Source organism: Scyliorhinus canicula, chromosome 4 (genome assembly GCF_902713615.1).
Source record: "Scyliorhinus canicula chromosome 4, sScyCan1.1, whole genome shotgun sequence".
In the NCBI taxonomy this organism is placed as follows: Eukaryota; Metazoa; Chordata; class Chondrichthyes; order Carcharhiniformes; family Scyliorhinidae; genus Scyliorhinus; species Scyliorhinus canicula.
In genome coordinates this window covers 14365124-14380392 of record NC_052149.1, presented here as the reverse complement: position 1 = coordinate 14380392, position 15269 = coordinate 14365124, and the positions used below count along the sequence as shown (strand labels likewise).

General features: G+C 46.7%; 1 protein-coding gene across 2 annotated transcripts in view; it reads left to right on the top strand.

Annotated features, from left to right (window-relative positions):
- ak5 (adenylate kinase 5) overlaps positions 1-15269 on the top strand; it is a 105844-nt gene that overhangs the window by 16709 nt on the left and 73866 nt on the right. For both annotated transcript variants that reach the window (XM_038793757.1, XM_038793758.1), the window contains exons 2-3: positions 12408-12594; positions 13733-13900. In XM_038793757.1, the coding sequence (XP_038649685.1) occupies positions 12408-12594; positions 13733-13900 (355 nt within the window). The remainder of the gene's footprint in view (positions 1-12407; positions 12595-13732; positions 13901-15269) is intronic.

Sequence of the window (15269 nt, the reverse complement as noted above, 5' to 3'; positions counted from 1 at the left end):
AATAATGGAAAGGGTACTGAGGGATAGGATTTCTGAGCATCTGGAAAGACACTGCTTGATTAGGTATAATCAGCATGGATTTGTGAGGGGTAGGTCTTGCCTCACAAGTCTTATTGAATTCTTTGAGGAAGTGACCAAGCATGTGGATGAAGGTAAAGCAGTGGATGTGGTGTACATGGATTCTAGTAAGGCATTTGATAAGGTTTCCCATGGTAAGCTTATGCTGAAAGTAAGGAGGCATGGGATAGTGGGAAATTTGGCCAGTTGGATAACGAACTGGCTAACCGATAGAAGAAAGAGAGTGGTGATGGATGGCAAATATTCAGCTTGGAGCCCAGTCACCAGTGGCGTACCACAGGGATCAGTTCTGGGTCCTCTGCTGTTTGTGATTTTCATTAATGACTTGGATGAGGGAGTTGAAGGGTGGGTCAGTAAACTTGCAGACGATACAAAGGTTGGTGGAGTTGTGGATTGTGAGGAGGGCTGTTGTCGGCTGCAAAGAGACATAGATAGGATGCAGAGCTGGGCTGAAAAGTGGCAGATGGAGTTTAACCCTGAAAAGTGTGAGGTTGTCCATTTTGGAAGGAAAAATATGAATGCGGAATACAGGGTTAACGGTAGGGTTCTTGGCAATGTGGAAGAGCAGAGAGATCTTGGGGTCTATGTTCATAGATCTTTGAAAGTTGCCACTCAAGTGGATAGAGCTGTGAAGAAGGCCTATGGTGTGCTAGTGTTCATTAGCAGAGGGATTGAATTTAAGAGCCGTGAGGTGATGATGCAGCTGTACAAAACCTTGGTAAGGCCACATTTGGAGTACTGTGTGCAGTTCTGGTCACCTCATTTTAGGAAGGATGTGGAAGCTTTGGAAAAGGTGCAAAGGAGATTTGCCAGGATGTTGCCTGGAATGGAGAGTAGGTCTTACGAGGAAAGGTTGAGGGTGCTAGGCCTTTTCTCATTAGAATGGAGAAGGATGAGGGGCGACTTGATAGAGGTTTATAAGATGATCAGGGGAATAGATAGAGTAGACAGTCAGAGACTTTTTCCCCAGGTGGAACAAACCATTACAAGAGGACATAGATTTAAGGTGAATGGTGGAAGATATAGGGGGGATGTCAGAGGTAGGTTCTTTACCCAGAGAGTAGTGGGGGCATGGAATGCACTGCTTGTGGAAGTAGTTGAGTCGGAAACATTAGGGACCTTCAAGCGGCGATTGGATAGGTACATGGATTACGGTAGAATGATGGGGTGTAGATTTATTTGTTCTTAATCTAGGACAAACGTTTGGCACAACATTGTGGGCCGAAGGGCCTGTTCTGTGCTGTATTTGTCTATGCTCTATGTTTGAAAAAGGCAGGGCGCTCTTTCAGCGGGTTGGTACAGGTTCGATGGGCTGAATGACGTCCTTCTGCACAGTAGGGATTCTATGAAAGGGACAAATAAAGAAATAAAAGATGTGCCTCAAGGAGGTGTGAATGGCAGGGTCCTGATTAGCTGAAAGCAAAAGAAACAAAGGAAATGAGGGCAGAGGTTATGGTCTAAAATCGATGAACCCATAAGGCTGTAAAGTGGCTGGTTGGAAAAAGAGGCACTGGTCCCCGAGTTTGCACTGAGTTTCATTGGAAGAGTGGCGCAGGGCAGGGACAGAAAGGTCAGAATCGGAGCAAGGTGGAGAATTAAAACGATTGGAAACTCAGCTTGAAGATTGAACCAGGGGTGTTCTGCGAAGCAGCCAGTGCATTGCGAGCAGTGAATACAGTGTACTCAATGGAACCTGGTGCTAATTAAATTGGGGTTTCACTTGGAAGAAACATTGGACGGTGTTGGATGGTGAGAAGGGAGGAGGTAAGAGGGGAGGTGTTTCATTTCCTGAGCTTGCATGGAAAGGTGTTGAAGGACAGGGAGGGAATGTCGGGGATGGCAGGCAGGGAGCAGTGGAATGATCCATTTGGAATGCTGTGGGGGGGGGGGGGGTGATGTGTTTGGTAGTGACATCATGCTGGGTGGAAATGGCAGGGGATGATCTGTTGAATATGGAGGTTGATGGGATGGCAGGTGAGTCCAGGGGGGCCTACCATGTTCTGGAAGGGAGGGGAAGGGCTGAGCGCAGACGTGTGTCTAAATTTAGAACTTTCTAAATTCCCCCCCCCCCCCCCAATTAAGGGGCAATGTCTCATCTATCTACCCTGCACATCTTTGGGTTGTGGGGGTGAAACCCATGCAAACACGGGGAGAATGTGCAAACTCCACACGGGCAGTGACCCAGAGCCGGGATCGAACCTGGGACCTCGGCGCCGTGAGGCAGAAGTGCTAACCACTGCGCCACCTTGCCACCCTCAACACTGCCAATTATGATGAAGAAAAAGGAAGAAAGGAAATGAAATGAAAATCGCTTATTGTCACAAGTAGGCTTCAAATGAAGTTACTGTGAAAAGCCCCTAGTCGCCACATTCCGGCACCTGTTCGGGGAGGCTGGTACGGGAATTGAACCGTGCTGCTGGCCTGCCTTGGTCTGCTTTAAAAGCCTGCTCTTTAGTTCTGTGCGGACATATTGGAAACTAATATTCTGGAAGTTTACATTAGAATAGATGTGACAGAGACTGGGGTACTTGGAGAATAGAATGGGGGACTTTCAGGAAGTGGGGTGTGAGAAGGTAGAGTAACTGGGTTCATGGTGAATATTGGTTGATAGCCTATCCCCAGTTGTTGAGGAAACTCAGAGTCGGCGATCGACCAGGTGAGGTGAGAAAATGGTGGAAATTGGAAGCCAGGTCAATGAGATTTTCCAGTTCAGGGTGAGAGCAAGAAATGGCACCAAATAGGGGCAGCAATTGGTGCAGTGGTTAGCACTGCTGCCTACAGCGCAGAGGACTCAGGTTCGAATCCCAGCCCTGGGTCACTGTCCGTGTGGAGTTTACACATTCTCCCCGTGTCTGCGTGGGTTTCACCCCCACAACCCAAAGATGTGCAGGTTAGGTGGATTGGCCAGACTAAATTGCCCCTTAATTGGAAAAGAAATAATTGGGTACTCTAAATTTAAAGCAAAGAAATGGCACCAATAAAGTTATCAACATACCAGAAAAAGAGGTGAGTGAGGGGGTGCGAGTGGAACTAAAATGTTCCTCGTAGCTAGTGCCCATGAGGGTGCCCATAGCAACAACATTTATTTGGAGGAGGTGAGTGGAGTTGAAGGAGACGTTGTTCAATGTGGGCACAAATTAATTCAAGCAGAGGAGGAGAGTGGTGGTGGGGGGAACTTATTAGGTCTTCATTTGAGGAAGAAGTGGTAAACTCTCAGCTCGCCCGGATGGGGGTAAAGGAGTAGAGAGATTGGCCATCCAGGGTGGAGAGGGAACTGGAAACCTTTGAAGAGATGGAGGGCATTGGAAAAGCCACTGGTGTAAGTAAGGGAGAGTTGGAGACAGAGACAAAAAAGAGAGCTGAAATAAGAAACAATCCATTCAAAGGAGCATTATAATGACACCTTCTTACTGCTTGCGTCCAGATTGAGGAGGCAAATATTACAACAAAACCTCCCCTCCCAATGAAAGTAAATTGGAAATTCACTACTGAAAACCATGGCCTAAGGCAAAATCATTATGTAGATGGACAGGTATTGAGGGGATTCCAGAGTGGGCACTGTTACTTCGACAGAACCAACAATAACTGTGAATGAATATAAAGTAGGCAGCTTGTCTTTCTTTTCTTACTTTGCTTTTCCTTGTGTTTCTGTGTTTGTTTGCCACAGCACCCACCCTCCCTGAATGTCTCTACTGATTTTCAGTTTAGAACATAGAACATAGAAAACTACAGCACAGAACAGGCCCGTCGGCCCACGATGTTGTGCCGAACTCTTGTCTTAGATTAAGAACAAATTAATCTACACCCCATCATTCTACCGTAATCCATGTACCTATCCAATAGCCGCTTGAAGGTCCCTAATGTTTCCGACTCACTAACTTCCACAGGCAGTGCATTCCATGCCCCACTACTCCCTGGGTAAAGAACCTGCTCTGGCATTCCCCCTATATCTTCCACCATTCACCTTAAATTTATGGCCCCTTGTAATGGTTTGTTCCACCCGGGGAAAAAGTTTCTGACTGTCTACTCTATTCCCCTGATCATCTTATCAACCTCTATCAAGTCGCCCCTCATCCTTCTCCGTTCTAATGAGAAAAGGCCTAGCACCCTAGTTTGCAGGTACTATGTGGGTGTCAGTTTGAGAGCTACTGAACTGGAACTGGAGAAAGGCAAAAGAAAGACTTGCATTTAAAAAGCATATTTCATGACCTCAGGATGTCCAACTTGCTTTACAACAAACAAAAAGCCCTTTTCAAGTGAAGTCACTGTTGCAATGGTGGAAACGCCGAATTGCAACCTATGCACAGCAGGATCCCACAAACCCCTCACGGCCAAATCATTTTTGTAATGCGGCTTGAAGGGATAAATATTGGCCAGGATGCAATTGGTTCCAGCAACTGCCATTATATTTTGTCTTTGCAATAGGACAGAAGTTGCCAAAGGATATCGCCTTGGTGTAGTCAAAAACATAGATTCTGTCATGTTCTGTGTTATGGCCGTAGTAAAGGTCAACACAGAACATCCAGTTCTTTGACTAATAAGATGATTTATTAACAAGGTGGACACGTGGAAAGGTAACTATTGAACTATGATACAAACGGTAACTAATAAATGAATTCTCCTGGAGCTACTTCGAGTGTGACTGTTCTCTAGTACGACTCACTACCAACAGTCGAATCTCTCAAGTCATATGGTGGATCTCTATTGCCACCTGCTGGTCGGAGGTTGTACCGATAACTATATATATTGATAGATAACTATGTACATTGATGTGCACATGCATATCACCACATATTCCAGGCCAAAAACAGATATATTTGAATTGAAAAATGAGCACAAACTAGATCAATGATGTGAGATCCTTTTGAGAAGCTTAAAGGTGGTGGAAAGCATTGCGGAAGAAATGCTTTGGAGACTAGACATTTATAAACACAGCCGGCAATGTTTCACAAGGCCAGATTCAGAGGAATGGGGAAGAGGGAAAAGTTGTGGGACTGTGTGAGATTCTCGAGGTAGGAAGAAGTGAAACCCTGAAGGCAAGCATGAGAATTTTACACTCAAGATGCTGGGAAGTGGGGAGCTAATGAAAGTCAACAAAGATGGGAGTGTCAGATTTTAGTGCAGAATGCACCCAAAATAAACCAGGGTATCTGAATAAATCACCCTGAAGGTTTGGAATTGAGATACCCTCAATTACGACACAGGAGAGAAGATAGGTAATTCAAATGCTTTAATCATCAGAGAACTGAAAAGCAGCCGAGAAGTGTGCTCATCACATGCTGCCGAGTGAGCCTCATCTTATATACCGATTCCTGGGGGCGGAGCCAGAGGCGGTTCCAAGCCCGGTCTTAAAGGGCCAATGTATTAAAGGTAAGGTACCGTTACAGCAGCTACTGATACCATTCATCACAGGAGTTATGACAAGAGACATTGTGTGGGGTGGGTTTGGAAACTAGGACCGTACGGAATGGAGCAAGAACAGTGAGGGGAATCCAATGCAAACATAAGAGAGTGAAAGGGACAATAACGAATGATTGGGATGGACATCTAGCATGAATTCTCATACCTAAATAGTCAACCAAATCCGGGAGAAATGTCCCAAATAAAGTTCCAGAAGTGGATCAGAAACGTCTCCCACCCTGGGAATTCCACTGCATTTTCCCTGTTTGAGATGGGTGCCAAGGTAGTCATAAACCCATTAATAATAACAGGAACGTGGATGGCGGAGGTTAGAAATATTTTCACTCAAAGGGCCATAACATGTTTTGAAGGATTTGATATGGGAGACAGAAAGAATTTCCTCTGGCGAGGGACGTCTAGATCGAAGACTTCAGCTTAAAGCTAGACCGTTCATGGCTGATGCTCAGAACCACTTCTTCACATAAAAGGGTCGTGGAAATGTTTTTTTCCAAAAAGCTGGCGAGGTTGGGGGTCAATTGAAAACGACAGAACTGTGATTACCACACGTTGCCATTGGTACCCAGTCCATTGCAAAGTTCATCAGGGAAACATAGAACATAGAACATTACAGCGCAGTACGGGCCCTTCGGCCCTTGATGTTGCGCTGACCTGTGAAACCATCTGAAGCCTATCTGACCTACACTATTCCATTTTCATCCATATGTCTATCCAGTGACCACTTAAATGCCCTTAAATTTGGCGAGTCTACTATTGTTGCAGGCTGGGCATTCCACACCCCTACTACTCTCTGAGTAAAGAAACTGCCTCTGACATCTGTCCTATATCTACCACCCCTCAATTTAAAGCTATGTCCCCTCGTGTTGGTCATCACCATCCGAGGAAAGAGACTCTCACTGTCCACCCTATCTAACCCTCTGACTATCTTATATGTCCCTATTAAGTCACCTCTCAGCCTTCTCCTCTCTAACGAAAACAACCTCAATTCCCTGAACCTTTCCTCGTAAGACCTTCCCTCCATACCAGGCAACATCCTAGTAAATCTCCTCTGAACCCTTTCCAAAGCTTCCACATCCTTCCTCTAATGTGGTGACCAGAACTGCACGCAGTACTCCAGGAGCGGCCGCACCAGAGTTATGCACAGCTGCAGCATGACCTTGTGGCTCCGAAACTCAATCCCCCTACTGATAAAGGCTAGCACACCATATGCCTTCTTAACAGCCCTATTAACCTGGGTGGCAACTTTCAGGGATTTATGTACCTGGATGCCGAGATCTCTCTGTTCATCTACACTACCAAGAATCTTGCCATTAGCCCAGTACTCTGCATTCCTGTTACTCCTTCCAAATTGAACCACCTCACACTTTTCCGCATTAAACTCCATCTGCCACCTCTCAGCCCAGCTCTGCAGCTTATCTATGTCCCTCTGTATCCTATAACATCCTTCAGCACTATCCACAACTCCACCGACCTTCGTGTCATCTGCAAATTTACTAACCCATCCTTCTACACCCTCTTCCAGGTCATTTATAAAAATGACAAATTGCAGTGGCCCCAAAACAGATCCTTGTGGTACACCACTAGTAACTGAACTCCAGGATGAACATTTGCCATCAACCACCACCCTCTGTCTTCTTTCAGCTAGCCAATTACTGATCCAAACCGCTAAATCACCTTCAATCCCATACTTCCTTATTTTCTGCAATAGCCTACCGTGGGGAACCTTATCAAACGCCTTACTAAAATCCATATACACCACATCAACCGCTTTACCCTCATCCACCTGTTTGGTCACGTTCTCAAAAAACTCAATAAGGTTTGTGAGACATGATCTACCCTTCACAAAACCGTGTTGACTATCGCTAATCAACTTGTTCTTTTCAAGATGATTATAAACCCTATCTCTTATAACCTTTTCCAACATTTTACCCACAACCAAAGTAAGGCTCACAGGTCTATAATTACCAGGGTTGTCTCTACTCCCCTTCTTGAACAAGGGGACAACATTTGCTATCCTCCAGTCTTCCGGCACTATTCCTGTTGACAAAGACGACATAAAGATCAAGGACAAAGGCTCTGCAATCTCCTCCCTGGCTTCCCCGAGAATCCTAGGATAAATCCCATCTGGCCCAGGGGACTTATCTATTTTTACATTTTCCAAAATTGCTAACACCTCCTCCTTGTGAATCTCAATTCCATCTAGCCTGGTCAACTGAACCTGAGTATTCTCCTCGACAACATTGTATTTCTCCAGTGTAAACACTGATGAAAAATATCCATTTAACGCTTCCCCTATCTCCTCTGATTCCACACACAGCTTTCCACTACTATCCTTGATTGGCCCTAATCTTACTCTAGTCATTCTTTTGTTCCTGATATACCTATAGAAAGCCTTAGGGTTTTCCTTGATCCTATCCGCCAATGACTTTTCATGTCCTCTCCTCGCTCTTCTTAACTCTCCCTTTAGGTCCTTCCTGGCTAACTTGTAACTCTCAAGTGCCCTGACTGAGCCTTCATGTCTCATCCTAACATAAGCCTTCTTCTTCCTCTTGACAAGTGCTTCAACTTCCTTAGTAAACCACGGTTCCCTTGCTCGACAACTTCCTCCCTGCCTGACAGGTACATACTTATCAAGGACACACAGTAGCTGTTCCTTGAAAAAGCTCCACATTTCGATTGTACCCATCCCCTGCAGTTTCCTTCCCCGTCCTATACATCCTAAATCTTGCCGAATAGCATCATAATTGCCTTTCCCCCAGCTATAATTCTTGCCTTGCGGTATTTACCTATCCCTGACCATTGCTAAAGTAAACATAACCGAATTGTGATCACTATCACCAAAGTGCTCACCTACATCTAAATGTGGCCGGGTTCATTACCAAGTACCAAATCCAATATGGCATCGCCCCTTGTTGGCCTGTCTACATACTGTGTCAGAAAACCCTCCTGCACACACTGCACAAAAACTGACCCATCTATAGCACTCAAACTATAGTATTTCCAGTCAATATTTTGAAAGTTAAAGTCCCCGATAACAACTACCCTGTTACTCTCGCTCCTGTCGAGAATCATCTTTGCAATCCTTTCCTCTACATCTCTGGAACTATTCGGAGGTCTATAGACAACTCCCAACAGGGTGACCTCTCCTCTCCTGTTCCTAACCTCGGCCCATACTACCTCAGTAGACGAGTCCTCAAACGTCCTTTCTACCGCCGTAATACTTTACTTAATTAACAATGCCACACCCCCCCTTCTTTTACCAACCTCTCTGTTCTTACAGAAACATCTAAATCCTGGAACCTGCAACAACCATTCCTGTCCCTGCTCTGCCCATGTCTCCGAAATCGCCACAACATCGAGATCCCAGGTACCAACCCATGCTGCAAGCTCACCCACCTTATTCCGGATGCTCCTGGCGTTGAAGTAGACAGAATCCTTTGGGACAGAAAGAACCTTGATACAAAGAGAGAGTAGCAGAATGGGATTAGGGTGGCTAGCACCAGAGTAGACAGTCTTATGGTGCAATACAGAATGCCCTGCCTCAGAACCAGAAGCTTTGGGTTCAAGACCCACTCCAGGACCTGATGGCTGATGAAGGTGCGATGTCCCAGCCAAAGCTGTTGAGTATCAACCTGCAAATCCTTCCAACGTACATCATTGGCAGGTGGTAAGAACACAAGAGATTCCTGGTCAGCCTTGTGACGAAAAGAATGTTGGAGCCTCCTACCCACAGCTCTGGACAGTACCACATGCGTGTACGTTGCCACAGCAACTTGAAATCCTTGGGGGAGTTGGCCGGATGGCTGCTGTGGGTCAGATTGCTGCCAACAGCACAGGGTTTGCTCCCCGTTCTGCCGAGGTGGATTTGGCACCTGCCTCCTTGCCCGATCCGTGGTGGAGGTCATGTCTGGGTCAGACTGCCCTTTGGGCAGAGCACATAAGTCTCAAAGTGAGACTGCTGCAAAGAATGTCAACATTTCTCTAGAAATATCAGCCATCCTGTCTCGCCACCATCTCCGCTGGAGATTATATTAATGGTTTCTGACGAGTATTGTTCTGTGCAACAATCTTGATGGCTTTTCCATAGCTGCTCGGGGAGGTTACTGAAAGATTGGTGCGGAAATGTCAGGAAAATGTCTCCTGATATGTCACCACTGCACATAGTGCAGCATGAACTTTATTGCAATCACAAATAGGAAGATGTAGGAGGAGAATTAATGAGAAAAGAGCCAGCAATTGATTTTAGGAACATTCAAGCCTCCACTCTGTTCAGTTCCCAATGATGTGGTGTTTATAAACTGAGGAAATAAACCCAAATTCACAAGAAGCGGGGACAAATTTTGAAATTCCGCTTGATCGCATTCGTATGATTGGCCCATTGTTTGTTTCGTATCTCAAGCATTTCTGTACCTTGTGGGGAATATTTGGCAAATGTTGGAAAGAGTAAGAGCTGATTGTCAACATGTAGAACCATGAATACTCCTCAGCCGTGGTCGACGTTCTGCCGTGAGACGTGAATCCAGAGCTTCTGACTCACGGGTAGGGGGGGCACTAGCGACTGAGGCACAGGGCTTCCTCATAAATTCAAGCTTTTGAAACCCAATTTTGCTGTTGGACAAACACTGCCTCAGCCCCCACCCCGTGCCCCAAAGGGCAAGGGGCCTGGGTGCATCCAGGGGAGTGGGAGGTTGAAGTTGGCGCCCGAGATGCTGGTGAATGTGTATGCCCAAACTGGGATAATGTGGAGTTTCTGAGGCAGGTTTTGGCAAAGATTCCAGACCTGAACTTGAACCGGCTGATTATGAAGTTGGGGGGGGGGGGGGGGGGGGTTTAATATAGTCCAGTGTTTTGAATGCATTTTTACAGGATGTGGGCTTCACTGGCTACGCAAGCCAGCATGAGCTGCCCATCCCTAATTGCCTTTGAGAAGGTGCTGGTAAGTTGCCTTCTTGAACTGCTGCAGTCCATGAGGTGTAAATACACCCACTGTGCTGTTAGGGAGGGAGTTCCAGGATTTTCACCCAGCGACAGTGAAGGAACGCCGATGCATTTCCAAGTCAGGATAGTGAGTGACTTGGAGGGGAACCTGCAGGTGGTGGGGTTACCTTGTCTAAGTTCCCTTTACCTTTCATGTTTAACACCCCATAACAGGGCAAAGCACAGCCTGTCTGTCCTAAAAATCCTCTCACAGGACAGCGCCATCCTGCAGTTTGTTCTTGCAGAGGCATTTCACTCCGCTTGAAGTTTTAATAGGCTCTGTGGTTTCACTGTTGCACGGTGCCTGCTTTCATCCCTTTGTGACTTGGTTGTTTACATTGAATTTCACACCGTATTGAATTTTATAAGCTTCTTGATTGACAGCTGAAGGCTATCTCAAACGTGGGTTAGCTTTGTTTATTTTCATAGCACTTAACGGCCCATTAACTAGCAAGTGGCTGGTTTAGCTCACCAGGCTAAATCGCTGGCTTTTAAAGCAGACCAAGCAGGCCAGCAGCACGGTTTGATTCCCGTAACAGCCTCCCCGGACAGGCGCCGGAATGCGGCACAGTAACTTCATTGAAGCCTACTTGTGACAATAAGCAATTTTCATTTCATTTTCAAGTGCTTCCTCTTTGGAACAGGTGGCCTGTCTGACTGCATTTTATTCTATAGTGGATTTTTTTCCTACTCTGAAGTGCTTCCTGGGAAGACCAGGTGCTGTGTCTGAGCGCTTTTTCATAGTGGATACTTTTCAACCTCTGATGCCTGAACAGCATGCCTGCACTGGAGGCACTTTTCCACCATAGAAGCAGCAAGCACCACTCCCACATTAAGGTGCACGGGGACTTTCTCACAGCTGCTGTTGAATTCTCTGGATAGATGTGATGACCACGCTGGAGGGCTCTGAGTGGTCAGAGACATGGCTGGACAATGTCCTATAACTGCCCACTGGCACCATAATAATAATGATAATAATCTTTTTATGGTCACAAGTATGAAGTTACTGTGAAAAGCCCCTAGTCGCCACATTCCGGCACCTGTTCGGGTAAGCTGGTACGGGAATTGAACCCGCGCTGCTGGCCTTGTTCTGCATTGCAAACCAGCTGTCTATCCCACTGTGCTAAACCAGCCCTTACTGGCAGTGCCACCTGGGTTGGCAGTGCAAAGATGGCACTGCCAAGGGGTGAGACTTGAAGGGGAGGGTCCTGAAGGGGGTGCGTGAAAGGGACTGGTCTTTGCTGACCCCATAACTGGGTGTGCCTCACTTGGAGGGGGCCCTGGTGACAGCGCTTGTGGGGGGTTTTGGGGAGGGGGTCTTTGCCGGCGAGAAGGAGGGGAGTCTTTCCGGCAGGGTGGGGTGGGGGGGGCGGGGGGCTGTCGTGTTTTTCTAAGATCAGGGCACCCTTTAAAAAGGCCTCCCGATCTCTTTGCTGGCTTCTTCGAGGCCCCACGTATCGCATTGATGTTGTGAATCACTCCTGGCTCCAAACAAATTAACAAGTGTGGGGGATCACGATGGGACTTCACAATAATTTTCCCACCCGAAGTGACACTTAGTCATTTTTTGGAAGAATTCCGCCCTAGATTTTAGTCAAGAAATAGAGGGGGCAGGGAATGTGGAGAAGACCATTTGTTACACAGCGAATGGTTATGATCTGGAACTCTTTGCCCTCCGGGGTAATGGAAGCAGAGACAATCAATGATTTCAGTAGAAAACTGAGGGAAATGAACTTGCATGGCTATGGGGATAGAATGGAGGGGAATGGGATTGACTGGATTGCTTTTGAGAAAGTCAGCATAGACTGGATGGATTGAATGGCCTTCCTCTGTGCTATTGTGATTCTATCATCACAGCTATGCAGTATTCCCTGACATACAGCCCAGTATTACATTTGAGAACTCAATGGTATATTCTGTTTCCTTCTATACAGAGTATGCTTACAGGGTTGATGTACTACAGACCGGATAACCCTGTCGAATACTTGGAAAATTGCCTGAAGAAAGTGAAGGAGCTGGGAGGGCCGGAGAGAGTACGGTGGGACACCTTTGTGGCCCAGGAGAAGAAGATGTTGCCTCCTCTGAACGGTTGCCAGGCCAGGAGACCCTTGTTCAGAAACGGTAAATGATCTGCTAACCCCTGTCCCGGGACATGAGACTATCCAAACCAATCTACTCGGCGATTAGTGACTTTTCCAGAGAGGAGGAAGAGGCAGATTGGTAAACTCAATACAACTGGAATCCCATTGGTGTCGGCCATGATGCATTGGGGAGCCTCATGCTCCAGTGCAGTGCTGAGGGAGGGCCGCACTCTCGGGAGACACTGTTTTTCCGGATAAACTGGAGCCTCATCCGGCTGTTCCAGTTCTTCAGGAGATGTGAATAACACCACATTTATCCACCCCACTTTCTGAAGAGCAGGACATGTTCCTTGTGTCAGATTGGGTTATGTGTTTGTGCTAACAGAAGGATGTGGAGGCTTTGGAGAGGGTGCAGAGGAGGTTTACCAGGATGTTGCCTGGCCTGGAGGGTGTTAGCCATGCAGGGAGGCTGAATAGACTCAGACTATTTTCATTAGAAAGATGGAGGTTGAGGAGAGAGCTGATAGAGGTCTACAAGATTATGAGGGGCATGGATAGAGTGGATGGGCAGGCACTCTTTCCCAGGGTGGAGGGGTCAGTCACCAGAGGGCATAGGTTTAAAGTCCAGGGGGCAAAGTTTAGAGGAGATGTATGAGGAAGTGTTTTACACAGAGGGTGGTGAGTGCCTGGAACGCGTTGCCAGGGAGGTTGTGGAAGCAGATACATTAACGGCGTTCAAAAGGCATCTCGACAGACACATGGATAGGATGGGTATAGAGGGATACGGCACTAGGAAGTGCTGAGGGTTTTGGCCAAGGGTGGTATCATGGCCGGCTTGGAGGGCCGAAGGGCCTGTTCCCGTGCTGTGTTGTTCTTTGTTCCCTTTTGGGGGCTTGAACTTGCAATCCCCTAAATTGGACAAGTGTGCATCAACCAGGCAAAGCTGACAACTGAGAATGAAGCTACATTAGCAAGGTCAACAAGATTCATCAAAGGAAATAATCACATCAAGAGAGCTTTCTGGGCGTGAGTTTCCATCTTCACATATAAAATGGTTTGAAAGGAGGTTGGGGAAGAGCAGAGGTCAGAGGGTTGAAAGAATTGTAAAATGTCAAACAGCTGATGAATTGAGCAATAAAGATTGACCTCCATGCCCACCTCTGCTCTTCTTCTTTCAGTTCTGCCCGACAGTGCCAATTTTCCTTATCGGCGCTATGATCGTCTGCCTCCCATTCATCAGTTCTCCATCGAGAGTGATACGGATCTGTCTGAAACCTCCGAGCTGATTGAAGAATACATGGTGTTCGACCCAGTCAAAGCCCGCCCATGGATCATACTGCTCATAGGTAACATTGAGGGTTAGTGAGATCACTGGGGTGAAGGTTAAAATGAACAAGAGAATCTTTTATCAAAGCAAAATGCTGCAGATGCTGGAAATGTGAAATAAAAGCAGAAAATGCTGGATAAACCCAGCAGGTGGCATCAATGGAGAGAAAAACAGAGTTAACGTTCCGAGTCCACGTGACCCTTCCACAGAATGGTTCTGTCGAAGAATCGCACGCACTCAACACTATCCCCGTTTCTCTCTCCACAGATGCTGCCAGACCTGCTGAGTTTATCCAGCATTTTCTGCTTTGATTATCGGAGAATCTCTGTAGTCACTTGGTCGCGTAGATCTTGAGTATTTTGCTGAAAAAAGAGACATGCTATCAAAGCTTTTTATCTCACACTCACCAGGATAGACACAAGAAATTACCGACAGTAAAGGGAGGGGGGGAAGGACAGTTTACATTGAATGAGATGAGGGTGCTGATTGATTGGCCAGCTGCCTCTGATTGGTGGAAGCATTACCATTGAGAGTGCTGCATGGAACAGTTAACTGTCCGTTTTTGTTTAAATTGGGCAGGACGACTCTGGTCAAGGCACTGTCCTGGGGAATGAAGCAGGGAATGGCTGCCCCCTCCCCCCCCCGCCCCCCCAAGCTTTTGTGTTTCGCTGAAAAATGCAATGTGTGGACACGCTCCTTCTGTCTACAAAGGCCAGGGTCCTGCTATGCAAATGTATGTGACTTCTAGCATGTGTGAGTAAGCCACTCTTCTATTGTGCAGTCTAAATTGCTGTTCCCCTATTACTGTTGGCAATTTCTCACAAACTAACCTGATGAGTACAAGACAATAAACTTTGGCAGCATGTCTTTTTTCTTTCAGCAATGCCCAGGAGAATCTTTGTTGTTTAAATCGTTCTCTGCATTTGATTGCCTATTACTTTTTGTCCTGAGAGGGGTATGGTTGGAGGACCATCTTCTCTATCCGCTGGTGACGAGTTGATACAACAGAGTGGGTCACTTCAGAGGGCAGCCATGTTGGTGTGGAACTGGCCAGACCAGGTAAGGACAGGAGGTTTACTTCCATAGAAAGGATGTGATTGACCAATTGGGTTTTTACAACAATCCACCAGCTGCACGCCCACTTTTATACCAACCCCAGCTTTCTACCTTCAGATTTTCTTTTAGGCGCAATTGAAATTCTCAAATCCCCGGGGTGGGATTTGAACCCTTGTTCTATGGATCGCTAGGCCAGACCTCGGGATCACTAAAGCGAAATACCCCAGATTCTGGAAATACACAGCAGGCCAGGCAGCACTCGTGGGGAGAGAAGCAGAGCGAAGGGCCTTCCTTCAGAAATGGATAAAGATTGAGAGGGGACAGGGGCAGGA